The sequence below is a fragment of the Lissotriton helveticus genome, chromosome 5_2 (assembly GCF_964261635.1).
Source record: "Lissotriton helveticus chromosome 5_2, aLisHel1.1, whole genome shotgun sequence".
NCBI lineage: Eukaryota > Metazoa > Chordata > Amphibia > Caudata > Salamandridae > Lissotriton > Lissotriton helveticus.
In genome coordinates, this window is record NC_136066.1 from 96,645 (window position 1) to 115,155 (window position 18,511).

Sequence of the window (18,511 nt, forward strand, 5' to 3'; positions counted from 1 at the left end):
ACGGAGTGGTTCCGTCACGAGCACGGAAGAGGTTAAGGGGCTTGTAGCAGCCGTCTAAAAAATTGGTTTTCAGCGGTCTGAATTTTGTCAGTCTTCGAAAACCCCCACACCTCTCTGCCATACAGGACCCGTGAGACACATTTGGCCTGATAGATCTTGAGTAAAATATGTGACGATCAGGAGCCCAACCTGCATGAAGCTGACCACTGCTCCCATGGCCTTAACAAGCTCAAACCTCCTCCCGTCAATCAGGGGCTTCCAGTTTTTGTTTGCATCAAATAACACCCCTAAATAGGGGTAGGTCTAGACTTTTGCCAGGGTGTGATTGGCTACCTTGGAGACCTTGAAGCTAGTGGACTAAGGGTCTACTACCATAACATATGATCCTGTGAACTTTACTGCCAGATCCAAACTTTCCATAAAGGGAACCATCTCGTCCAATAATAGCTGCAGCCCCACAGCAGTGCAAGCCATGAGAACCGCGTTGTCGGCACATGATAATACTGGGAGCGATTTCGTTCTTTCGGACTGTCAGCCTGGGCGCAGGGAAGGGCTTGCTTGAGATTGTTAATGTAGAGGGTGAACAGAAAAGGTGCAAGGATGCACCCCTTGTGAACAACCCCCCCCCCCCTTGTGAACACCCCTTACTTGTGGACAAAGGCCGGGCGCAGTCCCCCCTGGACACTGATGCTGAGGTGCCAGAATGCAGATCTGCTAAAAAGACCACAATATTCGGGTCCTCCCCCCATCTCAACAAGCAGAGCCCACGGCTTTACACGAGTAACCCTATTGAAGGTGGACGTTAGGTCCATGAATGCGAAAGGGAGAGATTCCGACCGGGCGACCCTACACTTGTTGATAATTAAATAAAATGTAAACATTGGTCGGGTGTTGAACTGCCGGGCCTAAAGCCATATTGAACGTCTGAGAATATATCATTAGCATCGGCCCACGCCATCAACCATTTTAGGAGCATCCCCCCCAGAACCTTGACTACTGCATCAATCAGTGAGATAGGGCGGTAACACTGGGAGCCGTTCTTGTCCCTCTTCTGTATCGTTTCTTGATGTTCCCATCAAGGGTAACAATGGGAAGCTCACCACTACTTTATACACCAATCCAAGAGTTCCTAATAGCCTCTTCCCTTCAACAGCGCCCACCTCCCGTCGCTGAGAGAAAATCTCCCGGAGGGACAGTTCCTCCGAACCCGGAGAAACTCCACGCAGGTTGAGGACTTCAACAACAGAAGCAGAAACTATCATGACCAAACTCGTGGAAAACAGCACCTTTGCAAGATCATTGCAAAAGCAAAAAGACGTGCTTGCAATATCCCAAGAGAAGCCCTTCGAGAGACAAATCCCAGAGAGGACACAGAAGCTGTGATTTGTATCAGCACCTACAACACCTCCTCGAATGAAGTCAAGAGGATCATCAATAAACATTGGCGGATTCTTACATCAAATCAGTTGACTTTCACCAAACCCCTTTTCTGTTTTAAGAAAAATAGGAGTATAAAGGACAGGTTCGTCCACAGTAAAACCTGGAATACTAACGTCGAGAGACAACATACCCTATGGAACCTGCCACCAGGGACAGGACATGACCCCAGTGGAAGATGCTCTGTATCTTCTCTCACAAAGCACTCAAAACGCCTAGACCTGGGGCTTAAGACATCATGAGAGCAATAAGCTACATCAAAACAGTGAACTGCTGCAGAGTTAAGTTTTTTCCCAGTCTGAGTGTGAGGGTGAAAATGGAGAGCCGGATAGGGACCCGTCTCGGCGCCTGCACCACAGGACACGGCCCACTTAAAGCCCTGCTATTTTAGCATCAATGAGGGATCCAGTGAGGAAATAAATGAAGTGCTGATCCTGCAACAAACTTCCAGTCTTATTGAGTAGGGTTGCCAGATTGTTATTTTGATGTCCCAGACGGTACAAAAATAAGCAGATACCTAAAACCGTATTTTTAGCACTTATCTGTGCATACTTCGAACAGCAAATATAAATAGAAAGCACTTTTAATTGTGTTCTAGGGCTACCTGAATGACCCATGACTGATAATTAAAGGGAATAAAGACAGAGAAGTCACATTACAAATGAATACATACTTTTTAATTTATAACTCTATTTAGTGTCAAGAGGAGGTCTTTGCAGGCTCTTTAAACAACACATGGCTAGTATTTTTATTTTCCAACCCTACTTTATATTTCTTTTCAAGAAATGCATTCTCACACTACGGCTGTAAATGGAAAATACAATGTAGGGAATAGGCTGATTGGGGGACCAGGGGGCACTGGAAGCAGAAAAAACAAAGCCTCAGTAACCAGTTTACAAAGGTATGTAAATATGCAAATGGTCTTTAAAGACCTGTGATTAACTTGGGTGTGCTGGAGATAAGACTCCGCCCAGCCGAGCCCACAGCAGCTCGAGCTGCAGCAGCCCAGGCTGAGACACACGATGGGGGGGCTGAAGCCCATTCAGCCCAATGGGCGTTGCGCACCTGACGCACATATCTTATTGACGGACACACCTCATTGACGCACACAAATCTTTGTCAGTAGACCAGTGGGAGGGAAGGAGGGTGTCCGACAAGGTCTCTCCTCACTGGGGCCATGTGCGCCCTCCTCCTCTTGGCAAGGACCACCAGGGGCAGATGTGGAGAGACGAGGGGCAGGGAAGGGTGAGTGTACAACGACCCCAGTGTTAGCTGGCAAAAGAGGTGACGGTGGGGTGCTCCGAGACTTGGGGAGGAGAGCGACAGTGACGGAAAGAGAAAAACATTCTCTAATGTGAGGAGTCGGGGTGCAGATGTGAAGAGGGAGACTAAGGGTTAACTGAAGCCTAAGAGATATGGGGCCCGATTCACAAAAGTAATCTGAGACAAAATCCTAACTTTACGACTTTCAGTATTCAGAAAAGGCATTTAGGAGTAGTAAAGTTAGGATTTTGTCTTGAGTTTGTCTTGGTCTTAAGACAAAATACTAACTTAAGTTAAACTTAAGTTAGGATTTTGTCCTAAGACCAAAACTTAAGACAAACTTAAGACAAAATCCTAACTTTACTACTCCTAAATGCCTTTCCTGAATACCTAAAGTCGTAAAGTTAGGATTTAGTCTCAGATTACTTTTGTGAATCAGGCCCATTGAAAACAAGGAGCAGAGTGGAGGCTGTTGAGGCCCAGTGGTACTGAGGAGGGGCGGGGAGATAACGGATATAGCTCCGCAGAGTTAGATCAGACCTTTGAGCGCCTCGCGAAAGAAGGCGCTTCAGAAACCGCTGTAACTTTGTCTCTTCTCCCACAGGGTCTGGCTGCAATCCCCGTGTCTGCCTTCTATGCAGAGGATCACAAGAAGCAGTTTGGCAACTTCATCAGGTTCTGTTTTGCAAAGGTGAGCGCGGTGACCTGGGGCCCTCTGCGTGCACATGGGTGGAGAGGGGTGGCTGATTGGCTAGGGGCTGTAAGCCACCCACCTAAACTGGGGCCTTCTGCATACGTGTGGGTGGAGTGGGGGGGTGAGTGGGTATGTGACAGAAGGTGAGTTGTGTACATTGTTGGCATCTACATATGTGTGGGTGGAGTGAGGTAGGTGAGTGGTTTGTGGCAGAAAGTGCACTGTGTACATGGTTATGTTATTATTTTTGTAGAGCCCTCGATTACCCAAAAAACGTCTTTGCGCTAGCTGAGATTCAAAATGATAGATACTGCAAAGAAATAAGTTATTTTACAGAGAAGAACCAGGTTTTCACTGCCAAGAGATTTGGCATGACTTTAACATAAAGTGGAAGCGCGTGCCAGGCTTTCACAGCTCCCAGCACAAAGCCTTTGCCGCCACAGGGCATGCGATGAAACCTGGGCAGTGCCACCAGTTTGGCAGCAATAATTTCAAAAAGGGGGTGGTGATGGACAGAGTATCTGAGTTAATCAGAACACTCCTACCCAGTCAACAGATCAGGGCTTGATCCATCACCGTTTTTTAGCTCACTGCACCATCCCAGTTCAGAACCTGGCTATATGCAAATTAGTCTGTCCCTGGCCCAGTGCATCATGGGAACAGGGCAGACCAAACTACCAAGCCAATTCTTCACTGGAAAGGAAACAAGCTTCCGGGGACCGGTTTCTGGCATTACAGACGTCTTCGGCCCGGCTTGCTTGAATCCTGATGGTGCAGTGAGCAAGGGACTCATGTCTGAACATACCCTTCCACACTTATGGTGGCCAAAATAATTTCAAAAAGGGGGTGGTGATGGACAGAGTATCTGAGTTAATCAGAACACTCCTACCCAGTCAACAGATCAGGGCTTGATCCAGCACCGTTTTTTAGCTCACTGCACCATCCCAGTTCAGAACCTGGCTATATGCAAATTAGTCTGTCCCTGGCCCAGTGCATCATGGGAACAGGGCAGACCAAACTACCAATCCAGTTCTTCACTGGAAAGGAAACAAGCTTCCGGGGACCGGTTTCTGGCATTACAGCCGTCTTCGGCCCGGCTTGCTTGAATCCTGATGGTGCAGTGAGCAAGGGACTCATGTCTGAGCATACCCTTCCACACTTATGGTGGCCAAAATAATTTCAAAAAGGGGGTGGTGATGGACAGAGTATCTGAGTTAATCAGAACACTCCTACCCAGTCAACAGATCAGGGCTTGATCCATCACCGTTTTTTAGCTCACTGCACCATCCCAGTTCAGAACCTGGCTATATGCAAATTAGTCTGTCCCTGGCCCAGTGCATCATGGGAACAGGGCAGACCAAACTACCAAGCCAATTCTTCACTGGAAAGGAAACAAGCTTCCGGGGACCGGTTTCTGGCATTACAGCCGTCTTCGGCCCGGCTTGCTTGAATCCTGATGGTGCAGTGAGCAAGGGACTCATGTCTGAGCATACCCTTCCACACTTATGGTGGCCAAAATAATTTCAAAAAGGGGGTGGTGATGGACAGAGTATCTGAGTTAATCAGAACACTCCTACCCAGTCAACAGATCAGGGCTTGATCCATCACCGTTTTTTAGCTCACTGCACCATCCCAGTTCAGAACCTGGCTATATGCAAATTAGTCTGTCCCTGGCCCAGTGCATCATGGGAACAGGGCAGACCAAACTACCAAGCCAATTCTTCACTGGAAAGGAAACAAGCTTCCGGGGACCGGTTTCTGGCATTACAGCCGTCTTCGGCCCGGCTAGCTTGAATCCTGATGGTGCAGTGAGCAAGGGACTCATGTCTGAGCATACCCTTCCACACTTATGGTGACCATTCTGTCCATCAACTGTGTTTTTTGCAATTTTCACCCCGAGTGGGCTGGGTATGCTCAGATGTGAGTCCCAGGCTCTCCACACCACTGGAGTCAAGCTATCCAGGCTGAATGAAGGCTGATAGCCAGAAACCGGTCCTTGGATGCTTGATTCCGGTCTGGGAAAGACATGGCTTGGTAGTTCGGACTGGACTGTTCCCATGAGGCACAGGGTCAGAGCTGATTTGCATATAGCCAGTGTCTAACCCCGGGTGGTGTGGAGTGCAAAAAAACAATAGATTTAGGCCCAGATCCTTGTACTGGGGTGAATGTATGACATTGTTCTACATTCTGTCCATCAACTGTGTTTTTTGCAACTCTTACCAGTTTGGCAGCGGCAGAGCGAAGGGACCTCCCTGGAGTATACGAGTTAAAGCTCTCTGCAAGAAAATCAGGGCCTTGGAATTGCAGTGCTTTGAAGGTAATGCAAAGCGCTTTGAAAGCAATCCTATGTCTCAAACTTCCCTAACAAACTTTGAAATAGAGTGATATGTTCGGCTGGGCTGCGGCGCTTTGCAAGATTTCTAACTTGTTAATGACGTGCGGATGGGCATTGAGATTTAGCCTGTTACGATTGCCGATCTTTGACTTAACCAGTGAGGTGGCAGCCAATTTCTGCAAGTGAGCTGGGATGAAAGGACGAATCTTCTTGATCAGCCGAAGCCTGTTAAAAGTAGCACATTGGCCTGGTCCGAGAAGGTCAACGTGTCCTTAATCTTGACTCCCAGACTCTTTACTGTCCTAACTGAAGTAGGAGGTGAGTCAAGATCAGATGACCACCAGGACGGAGACCAGAAAGAGGATTTAGTGCCAACGAACAAGACCTCAGTCTTAGCAGAGTTAAGTTTAAGGCAATTCAAGGACTTCCGCTGACTGACAGCCTGCATATACTCGCAGAATCTCTAATCGCTTCCTGAAATTCCTGGGACGAACAACTCGACGATTTGTGTATATGATGTCAGGAAGAAGTCATATGATCTTATGAGTTCAGCTAAAGGTGTAACATATACATTACAAAGTGTCGGGCTGAGCAAAGATCCCTGTCTGTTCCTGGTCACTGAGGAAGGAGTCCAACTGCTTCCAGGTAGTTCCTGACACCCCTATCCCGCTCAAGCGATCCGTCAGCAGCCCATGATTAAGTGTATCATACGTTGTTGATAGATCGAGCAGGACAAGGGTGGCTGTCCCTCCCTGGTACAGGCTGGCCCTGGCCTCCTCAGTAGCTTGTACATTGTGGCCCTCTGCATACGTGTGGGTGAAGAGGGGTAGGTGAGTGGGTATGTGACAGAAAGTGAGCTATGTACATTGTGGCCCTCTGCATACGTGTGGTGGAGTGGGGTAGGTGAGTGGGTATGTGACAGAAAGTGAGCTATGTACATTGTGGCCCTCTGCATACGTGTGGGTGGAGTGGGGTAGGTGAGCGAGTGTGTGGCGGAAAGTGAGCTATGTACATTGTGGTCCACTGCATACGTGTGGGTGGAGAGGGGTAGGTGAGCGAGTGTGTGGCGGAAAGTGAGCTATGGCGGAAAGTGAGCTATGTACATTGTGGCCCTCTGCATACGTGTGGGTGGAGTGGGGTAGGTGAGCGAGTGTGTGGCGGAAAGTGAGCTGTGTACATTGTGGCCCTCTGCATACGTGTGGGTGGAGTGGGGTAGGTGAGCGAGTGTGTGGCGGAAAGTGAGCTATGTACATTGCGGCCCTCTGCATACGTGTGGGTGGAGTGGGGTAGGTGAGTGGGTATGTGACAGAAAGTGAGCTATGTACATTGTGGCCCTCTGCATACGTGTGGGTGGAGTGGAGTAGGTGAGTGGGTATGTGACAGAAAGTGAGCTATGTACATTGTGGCCCTCTGCATACGTGTGGGTGGAGTGGGGTAGGTGAGCGAGTGTGTGACAGAAAGTGAGCTATGTACATTGCGGCCCTCTTCATACGTGTGGGTGGAGAGGGGTAGGTGAGCGGGTATGTGACGGAAAGTGAGCTATGTACATTGTGGCCCTCTGCATACGTGTGGGTGGAGTGGGGTAGGTGAGCGAGTGTGTGGCGGAAAGTGAGCTATGTACATTGCGGCCCTCTGCATACGTGTGGGTGGAGTGGGGTAGGTGAGCGAGTGTGTGGCGGAAAGTGAGCTATGTACATTGCGGCCCTCTGCATACGTGTGGGTGGAGTGGGGTAGGTGAGTGGGTATGTGACAGAAAATGAGCTATGTACATTGTGGCCCTCTGCATACGTGTGGGTGGAGTGGGGTAGGTGAGTGGGTATGTGACAGAAAGTGAGCTATGTACATTGTGGCCCTCTGCATACGTGTGGGTGGAGTGGGGTAGGTGAGTGGGTATGTGACAGAAAGTGAGCTATGTACATTGTGGCCCTCTGCATACGGGTGGGTGGAGAGGGGTAGGTGAGTGGGTATGTGACAGAAAGTGAGCTATGTACATTGTGGCCCTCTGCATACGTGTGGGTGGAGAGGGGTAGGTGAGTGGGTATGTGACAGAAAGTGAGCTATGTACATTGTGGCCCTCTGCATACGTGTGGGTGGAGTGGGGTAGGTGAGTGGGTATGTGACAGAAAGTGAGCTATGTACATTGTGGCCCTCTGCATACGTGTGGGTGGAGTGGGGTAGGTGAGTGGGTATGTGACAGAAAGTGAGCTATGTACATTGTGGCCCTCTGCATACGTGTGGGTGGAGTGGAGTAGGTGAGCGAGTGTGTGACAGAAAGTGAGCTATGTACATTGCGGCCCTCTGCATACATGTGGGTGGAGAGGGGTAGGTGAGCGGGTATGTGACAGAAAGTGAGCTATGTACATTGTGGCCCTCTGCATACGTGTGGGTGGAGTGGGGTAGGTGAGCGAGTGTGTGGCGGAAAGTGAGCTATGTACATTGTGGCCCTCTGCATACGTGTGGGTGGAGTGGGGTAGGTGAGCGAGTGTGTGGCGGAAAGTGAGCTATGTACATTGTGGCCCTCTGCATACGTGTGGGTGGAGTGGAGTAGGTGAGCGAGTGTGTGACAGAAAGTGAGCTATGTACATTGCGGCCCTCTGCATACGTGTGGGTGGAGAGGGGTAGGTGAGCGGGTATGTGACAGAAAATGAGCTATGTACATTGTGGCCCTCTGCATACGTGTGGGTGGAGTGGGGTAGGTGAGCGAGTGTGTGGCGGAAAGTGAGCTATGTACATTGTGGCCCTCTGCATACGTGTGGGTGGAGTGGGGTAGGTGAGTGGGTATGTGACAGAAAGTGAGCTATGTACATTGTGGCCCTCTGCATACGTGTGGGTGGAGTGGGGTAGGTGAGTGGGTATGTGACAGAAAGTGAGATATGTACATTGTGGCCCTCTGCATACGTGTGGGTGGAGTGGGGTAGGTGAGCGAGTGTGTGGCGGAAAGTGAGCTATGTACATTGTGGCCCTCTGCATACGTGTGGGTGGAGTGGGGTAGGTGAGCGAGTGTGTGGCGGAAAGTGAGCTATGTATATTGTGGCCCTCTGCATACATGTGGGTGGAGAGGGGTAGGTGAGCGGGTATGTGACAGAAAGTGAGCTATGTACATTGTGGCCCTCTGCATACGTGTGGGTGGAGTGGAGTAGGTGAGCGAGTGTGTGACAGAAAGTGAGCTATGTACATTGCGGCCCTCTGCATACGTGTGGGTGGAGAGGGGTAGGTGAGCGGGTATGTGACAGAAAGTAAGCTATGTACGTTGCGGCCCTCTGCATACGTGTGGGTGGAGAGGGGTAGGTGAGCGGGTATGTGACAGAAAGTGAGCTATGTACATTGTGGCCCTCTGCATACGTGTGGGTGGAGAGGGGTAGGTGAGTGGGTATGTGACAGAAAATGAGCTATGTACATTGTGGCCCTCTGCATACGTGTGGGTGGAGAGGGGTAGGTGAGTGGGTATGTGACAGAAAGTGAGCTATGTACATTGTGGCCCTCTGCATACGTGTGGGTGGAGTGGGGTAGGTGAGTGGGTATGTGACAGAAAGTGAGCTATGTACATTGTGGCCCTCTGCATACGTGTGGGTGGAGTGGGGTAGGTGAGTGGGTATGTGACAGAAAGTGAGCTATGTACATTGTGGCCCTCTGCATACGTGTGGGTGGAGTGGGGTAGGTGAGTGGGTATGTGACAGAAAGTGAGCTATGTACATTGTGGCCCTCTGCATACGTGTGGGTGGAGAGGGGTAGGTGAGTGGGTATGTGACAGAAAGTGAGCTATGTACATTGCGGCCCTCTGCATACGTGTGGGTGGAGTGGGGTAGGTGAGTGGGTATGTGACAGAAAGTGAGCTATGTACATTGTGGCCCTCTGCATACGTGTGGGTGGAGTGGGGTAGGTGGGCGAGTGTGTGGCGGAAAGTGAGCTATGTACATTGTGGCCCTCTGCATATGTGTGGGTGGAGTGGGGTAGGTGAGTGGGTATGTGACAGAAAGTGAGCTATGTACATTGTGGCCCTCTGCATACGTGTGGGTGGAGTGGGGTAGGTGAGTGGGTATGTGACAGAAAGTGAGCTATGTACATTGTGGCCCTCTGCATACGTGTGGGTGGAGTGGGGTAGGTGGGCGAGTGTGTGGCGGAAAGTGAGCTATGTACATTGTGGCCCTCTGCATACGTGTGGGTGGAGTTGAGTAGGTGAGCGAGTGTGTGACAGAAAGTGAGCTATGTACATTGCGGCCCTCTGCATACGTGTGGGTGGAGAGGGGTAGGTGAGTGGGTATGTGACAGAAAGTGAGCTATGTACATTGTGGCCCTCTGCATACGTGTGGGTGGAGTGGGGTAGGTGAGTGGGTATGTGACAGAAAGTGAGCTATGTACATTGTAGCCCTCTGCATACGTGTGGGTGGAGTGGGGTAGGTGAGCGAGTGTGTGACAGAAAGTGAGCTATGTACATTGCGGCCCTCTGCATACGTGTGGGTGGAGAGGGGTAGGTGAGTGGGTATGTGACAGAAAGTGAGCTATGTACATTGTGGCCCTCTGCATACGTGTGGGTGGAGAGGGGTAGGTGAGTGGGTATGTGACAGAAAGTGAGCTATGTACATTGTGGCCCTCTGCATACGTGTGGGTGGAGTGGGGTAGGTGAGTGGGTATGTGACAGAAAGTGAGCTATGTACATTGTGGCCCTCTGCATACGTGTGGGTGGAGTGGGGTAGGTGAGTGGGTATGTGACAGAAAGTGAGCTATGTACATTGTGGCCCTCTGCATACGTGTGGGTGGAGTGGAGTAGGTGAGTGGGTATGTGACAGAAAATTAGCTATGTACATTGTGGCCCTCTGCATACGTGTGGGTGGAGTGGGGTAGGTGAGCGAGTGTGTGACAGAAAGTGAGCTATGTACATTGTGGCCCTCTGCATAAGTGTGGGTGGAGTGGGGTAGGTGAGTGGGTATGTGACAGAAAGTGAGCTATGTACATTGTGGCCCTCTGCATACGTGTGGGTGGAGTGGGGTAGGTGAGTGGGTATGTGACAGAAAGTGAGCTATGTACATTGTGGCCCTCTGCATACGTGTGGGTGGAGTGGGGTAGGTGAGCGAGTGTGTGACAGAAAGTGAGCTATGTACATTGTGGCCCTCTGCATACGTGTGGGTGGAGTGGGGTAGGTGAGTGGGTATGTGACAGAAAGTGAGCTATGTACATTGTGGCCCTCTGCATACGTGTGGGTGGAGTGGGGTAGGTGAGTGGGTATGTGACAGAAAGTGAGCTATGTACATTGTGGCCCTCTGCATACGTGTGGGTGGAGTGGGGTAGGTGAGCGAGTGTGTGACAGAAAGTGAGCTATGTACATTGCGGCCCTCTGCATACGTGTGGGTGGAGAGGGGTAGGTGAGTGGGTATGTGACAGAAAGTGAGCTATGTACATTGTGGCCCTCTGCATACGTGTGGGTGGAGAGGGGTAGGTGAGTGGGTATGTGACAGAAAGTGAGCTATGTACATTGTGGCCCTCTGCATACGTGTGGGTGGAGTGGGGTAGGTGAGTGGGTATGTGACAGAAAGTGAGCTATGTACATTGTGGCCCTCTGCATACGTGTGGGTGGAGTGGGGTAGGTGAGTGGGTATGTGACAGAAAGTGAGCTATGTACATTGTGGCCCTCTGCATACGTGTGGGTGGAGTGGAGTAGGTGAGTGGGTATGTGACAGAAAATTAGCTATGTACATTGTGGCCCTCTGCATACGTGTGGGTGGAGTGGGGTAGGTGAGCGAGTGTGTGACAGAAAGTGAGCTATGTACATTGTGGCCCTCTGCATACGTGTGGGTGGAGTGGGGTAGGTGAGTGGGTATGTGACAGAAAGTGAGCTATGTACATTGTGGCCCTCTGCATACGTGTGGGTGGAGTGGGGTAGGTGAGTGGGTATGTGACAGAAAGTGAGCTATGTACATTGTGGCCCTCTGCATACGTGTGGGTGGAGTGGGGTAGGTGAGTGGGTATGTGACAGAAAGTGAGCTATGTACATTGTGGCCCTCTGCATACGTGTGGGTGGAGTGGGGTAGGTGAGCGAGTGTGTGACAGAAAGTGAGCTATGTACATTGCGGCCCTCTGCATACGTGTGGGTGGAGAGGGGTAGGTGAGTGGGTATGTGACAGAAAGTGAGCTATGTACATTGTGGCCCTCTGCATACGTGTGGGTGGAGTGGGGTAGGTGAGCGAGTGTGTGACAGAAAGTGAGCTATGTACATTGTGGCCCTCTGCATACGTGTGGGTGGAGAGGGGTAGGTGAGTGGGTATGTGACAGAAAGTGAGCTATGTACATTGTGGCCCTCTGCATACGTGTGGGTGGAGTGGGATAGGTGAGTGGGTATGTGACAGAAAGTGAGCTATGTACATTGTGGCCCTCTGCATACGTGTGGGTGGAGAGGGGTAGGTGAGTGGGTATGTGACAGAAAGTGAGCTATGTACATTGTGGCCCTCTGCATACGTGTGGGTGGAGTGGGGTAGGTGAGCGAGTGTGTGACAGAAAGTGAGCTATGTACATTGTGGCCCTCTGCATACGTGTGGGTGGAGTGGGGTAGGTGAGTGGGTATGTGACAGAAAGTGAGCTATGTACATTGTGGCCCTCTGCATACGTGTGGGTGGAGTGGGGTAGGTGAGTGGGTATGTGACAGAAAGTGAGCTATGTACATTGTGGCCCTCTGCATACGTGTGGGTGGAGTGGGGTAGGTGAGCGAGTGTGTGACAGAAAGTGAGCTATGTACATTGTGGCCCTCTGCATACGTGTGGGTGGAGTGGGGTAGGTGAGTGGGTATGTGACAGAAAGTGAGCTATGTACATTGTGGCCCTCTGCATACGTGTGGGTGGAGTGGGGTAGGTGAGTGGGTATGTGACAGAAAATGAGCTATGTACATTGTGGCCCTCTGCATACGTGTGGGTGGAGTGGGGTAGGTGAGTGGGTATGTGACAGAAAGTGAGCTATGTACATTGTGGCCCTCTGCATACGTGTGGGTGGAGTGGGGTAGGTGAGTGGGTATGTGACAGAAAGTGAGCTATGTACATTGTGGCCCTCTGCATACGTGTGGGTGGAGTGGGGTAGGTGAGCGAGTGTGTGACAGAAAGTGAGCTATGTACATTGTGGCCCTCTGCATACGTGTGGGTGGAGAGGGGTAGGTGAGTGGGTATGTGACAGAAAGTGAGCTATGTACATTGTGGCCCTCTGCATATGTGTGGGTGGAGTGGGGTAGGTGAGCGAGTGTGTGACAGAAAGTGAGCTATGTACATTGTGGCCCTCTGCATACGTGTGGGTGGAGAGGGGTAGGTGAGTGGGTATGTGACAGAAAGTGAGCTATGTACATTGTGGCCCTCTGCATACGTGTGGGTGGAGTGGGGTAGGTGAGCGAGTGTGTGACAGAAAGTGAGCTATGTACATTGTGGCCCTCTGCATACGTGTGGGTGGAGAGGGGTAGGTGAGTGGGTATGTGACAGAAAGTGAGCTATGTACATTGTGGCCCTCTGCATACGTGTGGGTGGAGTGGGGTAGGTGAGCGAGTGTGTGACAGAAAGTGAGCTATGTACATTGTGGCCCTCTGCATACGTGTGGGTGGAGTGGGGTAGGTGAGCGAGTGTGTGACAGAAAGTGAGCTATGTACATTGTGGCCCTCTGCATACGTGTGGGTGGAGTGGGGTAGGTGAGTGGGTATGTGACAGAAAGTGAGCTATGTACATTGTGGCCCTCTGCATACGTGTGGGTGGAGTGGAGTAGGTGAGTGGGTATGTGACAGAAAGTGAGCTATGTACATTGTGGCCCTCTGCATACGTGTGGGTGGAGTGGGGTAGGTGAGCGAGTGTGTGACAGAAAGTGAGCTATGTACATTGTGGCCCTCTGCATACGTGTGGGTGGAGTGGGGTAGGTGAGCGAGTGTGTGACAGAAAGTGAGCTATGTACATTGTGGCCCTCTGCATACGTGTGGGTGGAGTGGGGTAGGTGAGTGGGTATGTGACAGAAAGTGAGCTATGTACATTGTGGCCCTCTGCATACGTGTGGGTGGAGTGGGGTAGGTGAGCGAGTGTGTGACAGAAAGTGAGCTATGTACATTGTGGCCCTCTGCATACGTGTGGGTGGAGAGGGGTAGGTGAGTGGGTATGTGACAGAAAGTGAGCAATGTACATTGTGGCCCTCTGCATACGTGTGGGTGGAGTGGAGTAGGTGAGTGGGTATGTGACAGAAAGTGAGCTATGTACATTGTGGCCCTCTGCATACGTGTGGGTGGAGTGGGGTAGGTGAGCGAGTGTGTGACAGAAAGTGAGCTATGTACATTGTGGCCCTCTGCATACGTGTGGGTGGAGTGGGGTAGGTGAGCGAGTGTGTGACAGAAAGTGAGCTATGTACATTGTGGCCCTCTGCATACGTGTGGGTGGAGTGGGGTAGGTGAGTGGGTATGTGACAGAAAGTGAGCTATGTACATTGTGGCCCTCTGCATACGTGTGGGTGGAGTGGGGTAGGTGAGCGAGTGTGTGACAGAAAGTGAGCTATGTACATTGTGGCCCTCTGCATACGTGTGGGTGGAGAGGGGTAGGTGAGTGGGTATGTGACAGAAAGTGAGCAATGTACATTGTGGCCCTCTGCATACGTGTGGGTGGAGTGGAGTAGGTGAGTGGGTATGTGACAGAAAGTGAGCAATGTACATTGTGGCCCTCTGCATACGTGTGGGTGGAGTGGGGTAGGTGAGCGAGTGTGTGACAGAAAGTGAGCTATGTACATTGCGGCCCTCTGCATACGTGTGGGGGGAGTGGGGTAGGTGAGCGGGTATGTGACAGAAAGTGAGCTATGTACATTGCGGCCCTCTGCATACGTGTGGGTGGAGTGGGGTAGGTGAGTGGGTATGTGACAGAAAGTGAGCAATGTACATTGTGGCCCTCTGCATACGGGTGGGTGGAGAGGGGTAGGTGAGCGAGTGTGTGACAGAAAGTGAGCTATGTACATTGTGGCCCTCTGCATACGTGTGGGTGGAGAGGGGTAGGTGAGTGGGTATGTGACAGAAAGTGAGCAATGTACATTGTGGCCCTCTGCATACGTGTGGGTGGAGTGGAGTAGGTGAGTGGGTATGTGACAGAAAGTGAGCAATGTACATTGTGGCCCTCTGCATACGTGTGGGTGGAGAGGGGTAGGTGAGCGAGTGTGTGACAGAAAGTGAGCAATGTACATTGTGGCCCTCTGCATACGTGTGGGTGGAGAGGGGTAGGTGAGTGGGTATGTGACAGAAAGTGAGCTATGTACATTGTGGCCCTCTGCATACGTGTGGGTGGAGTGGGGTAGGTGAGCGAGTGTGTGACAGAAAGTGAGCTATGTACATTGTGGCCCTCTGCATACGTGTGGGTGGAGTGGGGTAGGTGAGCGAGTGTGTGACAGAAAGTGAGCTATGTACATTGTGGCCCTCTGCATACGTGTGGGTGGAGTGGGGTAGGTGAGTGGGTATGTGACAGAAAGTGAGCTATGTACATTGTGGCCCTCTGCATACGTGTGGGTGGAGTGGGGTAGGTGAGCGAGTGTGTGACAGAAAGTGAGCTATGTACATTGTGGCCCTCTGCATACGTGTGGGTGGAGAGGGGTAGGTGAGTGGGTATGTGACAGAAAGTGAGCAATGTACATTGTGGCCCTCTGCATACGTGTGGGTGGAGTGGAGTAGGTGAGTGGGTATGTGACAGAAAGTGAGCAATGTACATTGTGGCCCTCTGCATACGTGTGGGTGGAGAGGGGTAGGTGAGTGGGTATGTGACAGAAAGTGAGCAATGTACATTGTGGCCCTCTGCATACGTGTGGGTGGAGTGGGGTAGGTGAGCGAGTGTGTGACAGAAAGTGAGCTATGTACATTGCGGCCCTCTGCATACGTGTGGGTGGAGTGGGGTAGGTGAGCGGGTATGTGACAGAAAGTGAGCTATGTACATTGCGGCCCTCTGCATACGTGTGGGTGGAGTGGGGTAGGTGAGTGGGTATGTGACAGAAAGTGAGCAATGTACATTGTGGCCCTCTGCATACGGGTGGGTGGAGAGGGGTAGGTGAGCGAGTGTGTGACAGAAAGTGAGCTATGTACATTGTGGCCCTCTGCATACGTGTGGGTGGAGAGGGGTAGGTGAGTGGGTATGTGACAGAAAGTGAGCAATGTACATTGTGGCCCTCTGCATACGTGTGGGTGGAGTGGAGTAGGTGAGTGGGTATGTGACAGAAAGTGAGCAATGTACATTGTGGCCCTCTGCATACGTGTGGGTGGAGAGGGGTAGGTGAGCGAGTGTGTGACAGAAAGTGAGCTATGTACATTGTGGCCCTCTGCATACGTGTGGGTGGAGAGGGGTAGGTGAGTGGGTATGTGACAGAAAGTGAGCAATGTACATTGTGGCCCTCTGCATACGTGTGGGTGGAGTGGGGTAGGTGAGCGAGTGTGTGACAGAAAGTGAGCTATGTACATTGCGGCCCTCTGCATACGTGTGGGTGGAGTGGGGTAGGTGAGCGGGTATGTGACAGAAAGTGAGCTATGTACATTGTGGCCCTCTGCATACGTGTGGGTGGAGTGGGGTAGGTGAGCGAGTGTGTGACAGAAAGTGAGCTATGTACATTGTGGCCCTCTGCATACGTGTGGGTGGAGAGGGGTAGGTGAGTGGGTATGTGACAGAAAGTGAGCAATGTACATTGTGGCCCTCTGCATACGTGTGGGTGGAGTGGAGTAGGTGAGTGGGTATGTGACAGAAAGTGAGCAATGTACATTGTGGCCCTCTGCATACGTGTGGGTGGAGAGGGGTAGGTGAGTGGGTATGTGACAGAAAGTGAGCAATGTACATTGTGGCCCTCTGCATACGTGTGGGTGGAGTGGGGTAGGTGAGCGAGTGTGTGACAGAAAGTGAGCTATGTACATTGCGGCCCTCTGCATACGTGTGGGTGGAGTGGGGTAGGTGAGCGGGTATGTGACAGAAAGTGAGCTATGTACATTGCGGCCCTCTGCATACGTGTGGGTGGAGTGGGGTAGGTGAGTGGGTATGTGACAGAAAGTGAGCAATGTACATTGTGGCCCTCTGCATACGGGTGGGTGGAGAGGGGTAGGTGAGCGAGTGTGTGACAGAAAGTGAGCTATGTACATTGTGGCCCTCTGCATACGTGTGGGTGGAGAGGGGTCGGTGAGCGAGTGTGTGGCGGAAAGTGAGCTATGTACATTGCGGCCCTCTGCATACGTGTGGGTGGAGTGGGGTAGGTGAGTGGGTATGTGACAGAAAGTGAGCAATGTACATTGCGGCCCTCTGCATACGTGTGGGTGGAGTGGGGTAGGTGAGTGGGTATGTGACAGAAAGTGAGCAATGTACATTGTGGCCCTCTGCATACGTGTGGGTGGAGTGGGGTAGGTGAGTGGGTATGTGACAGAAAGTGAGCTATGTACATTGCGGCCCTCTGCATACGAGTGGGTGGAGAGGGGTCGGTGACTGGTTAGAGGGTGCAAGTCACCTGCTGCCCTTAATCTGTGGGCTGATAGTGGGTGATAGGTGGCTGGTCACTGGGAGAACGTAAGCTATGTTACTTGATGCCTCGACCTCTACATACACAGTGTGAGGGTAGCTGGTGGTAGGGAGGTGAGGTACATTACTGCTGGCCTCTGCACACTAGCGGTGTGTGGGGAGTAGCTGGCTGTAGAGGTGAGCTACATTACCTAGTGACCTCTACGCACAGTGTAAGGGGTAGGGTAGCATTTTCTAGGGAGGTAAGGTACATAACCCAGTACCCTCTGCACACACATGGGTGTGAGGGGTAGCTAGTTGAAGGCAGATGAGGTGCACTACACAATGCCCTGTGCACACACGGTGGGAGGGGTACCTGGCTGCAGGGAAGGGCGGTAGATTGTTTGGTGTCTTCAGCGCACTCACACAGTGTGAGGGTAGCTGGTTATACTGAGGTGAGGTACATCACCTGGTTCCCTTTCGTTTGTGTCCAGAGGTCCAAGATGAAACCTTTACAGGGCCATAATTCAGGCCTGTTGGGGTCCATTTCATGGACCTTTGGCTTGTTTTTCTCCTGGTGGCAAAACTCTAGCCGTCGCTCCCATTTGCAACAGGCCTCCTGGCTTCTAAAGTGGCTCTCTTAGCTGGAAGCTGGACTTACTGGCTCCCTGCTCCGGCCTTCTCTGCCGGCTCCTTGTGCTCCCCTCCTGCTGGCGGGGGCATCTTGCGCAGCCCCTCCGCAAGCAGCCAGCAGAGCGCCCTTCTGCCTGCACGTCCAGCCCCCATAGCTTCATGGCTGTCTTGCAGAGCACCTGAGGTGGCGGTGGATTCCAGGTCTTCCCCAACTTGTCCTTATGGGGTGTAAGGGGGCGAGTGTCCCTAGCCCTGGAGAGACTCATCTAGTCCTGAGGGTCAGCAGGAGACAAAGGAAATGATTGCTTCCTTTATGCACTCTAAAAGCACATTCACATGGCTTAATCTGACCTGCCCAACCACCTCCTCCTCTCTCTCAACCTGGTGAGGCCATTATTTCTCTACTAAGGCCCTGATATGTAGCATCAGTCCCAGTCTTCAACACAAATTGGAGACTTGAATGTCCTCAAGCGCCATAACGTTTCTATGCCGGAGAATGTTATTCCCTTCTTATAGATGATAAAGATAAAGGTTAAAATACTTTTAGAGACGAGTATAAATACCTTATAATTGGAATACAGGCATCTATTCCTTCCTGGCTAGTAATTCTTGCTCATTTTAAGATGTGTTTTACCTTGGAGGCGCTCTTCAGAGCATCGTCGTGTCAGACAGCGGTAGACAACCTCAGCTGGTGTTCCTCTGTAG

At 51.5% G+C, this 18,511-nt stretch overlaps 1 protein-coding gene across 1 annotated transcript in view; it reads left to right on the forward strand.

The window, feature by feature from the left end:
• Positions 1 to 18,511, forward strand: part of LOC144761131 (kynurenine--oxoglutarate transaminase 1-like) — a 127,042-nt gene that overhangs the window by 93,457 nt on the left and 15,074 nt on the right. The window contains exon 8 of the mRNA XM_078646591.1: positions 3,305 to 3,391. Within this exon, the coding sequence (XP_078502717.1) occupies positions 3,305 to 3,391 (87 nt within the window). The remainder of the gene's footprint in view (positions 1 to 3,304; positions 3,392 to 18,511) is intronic.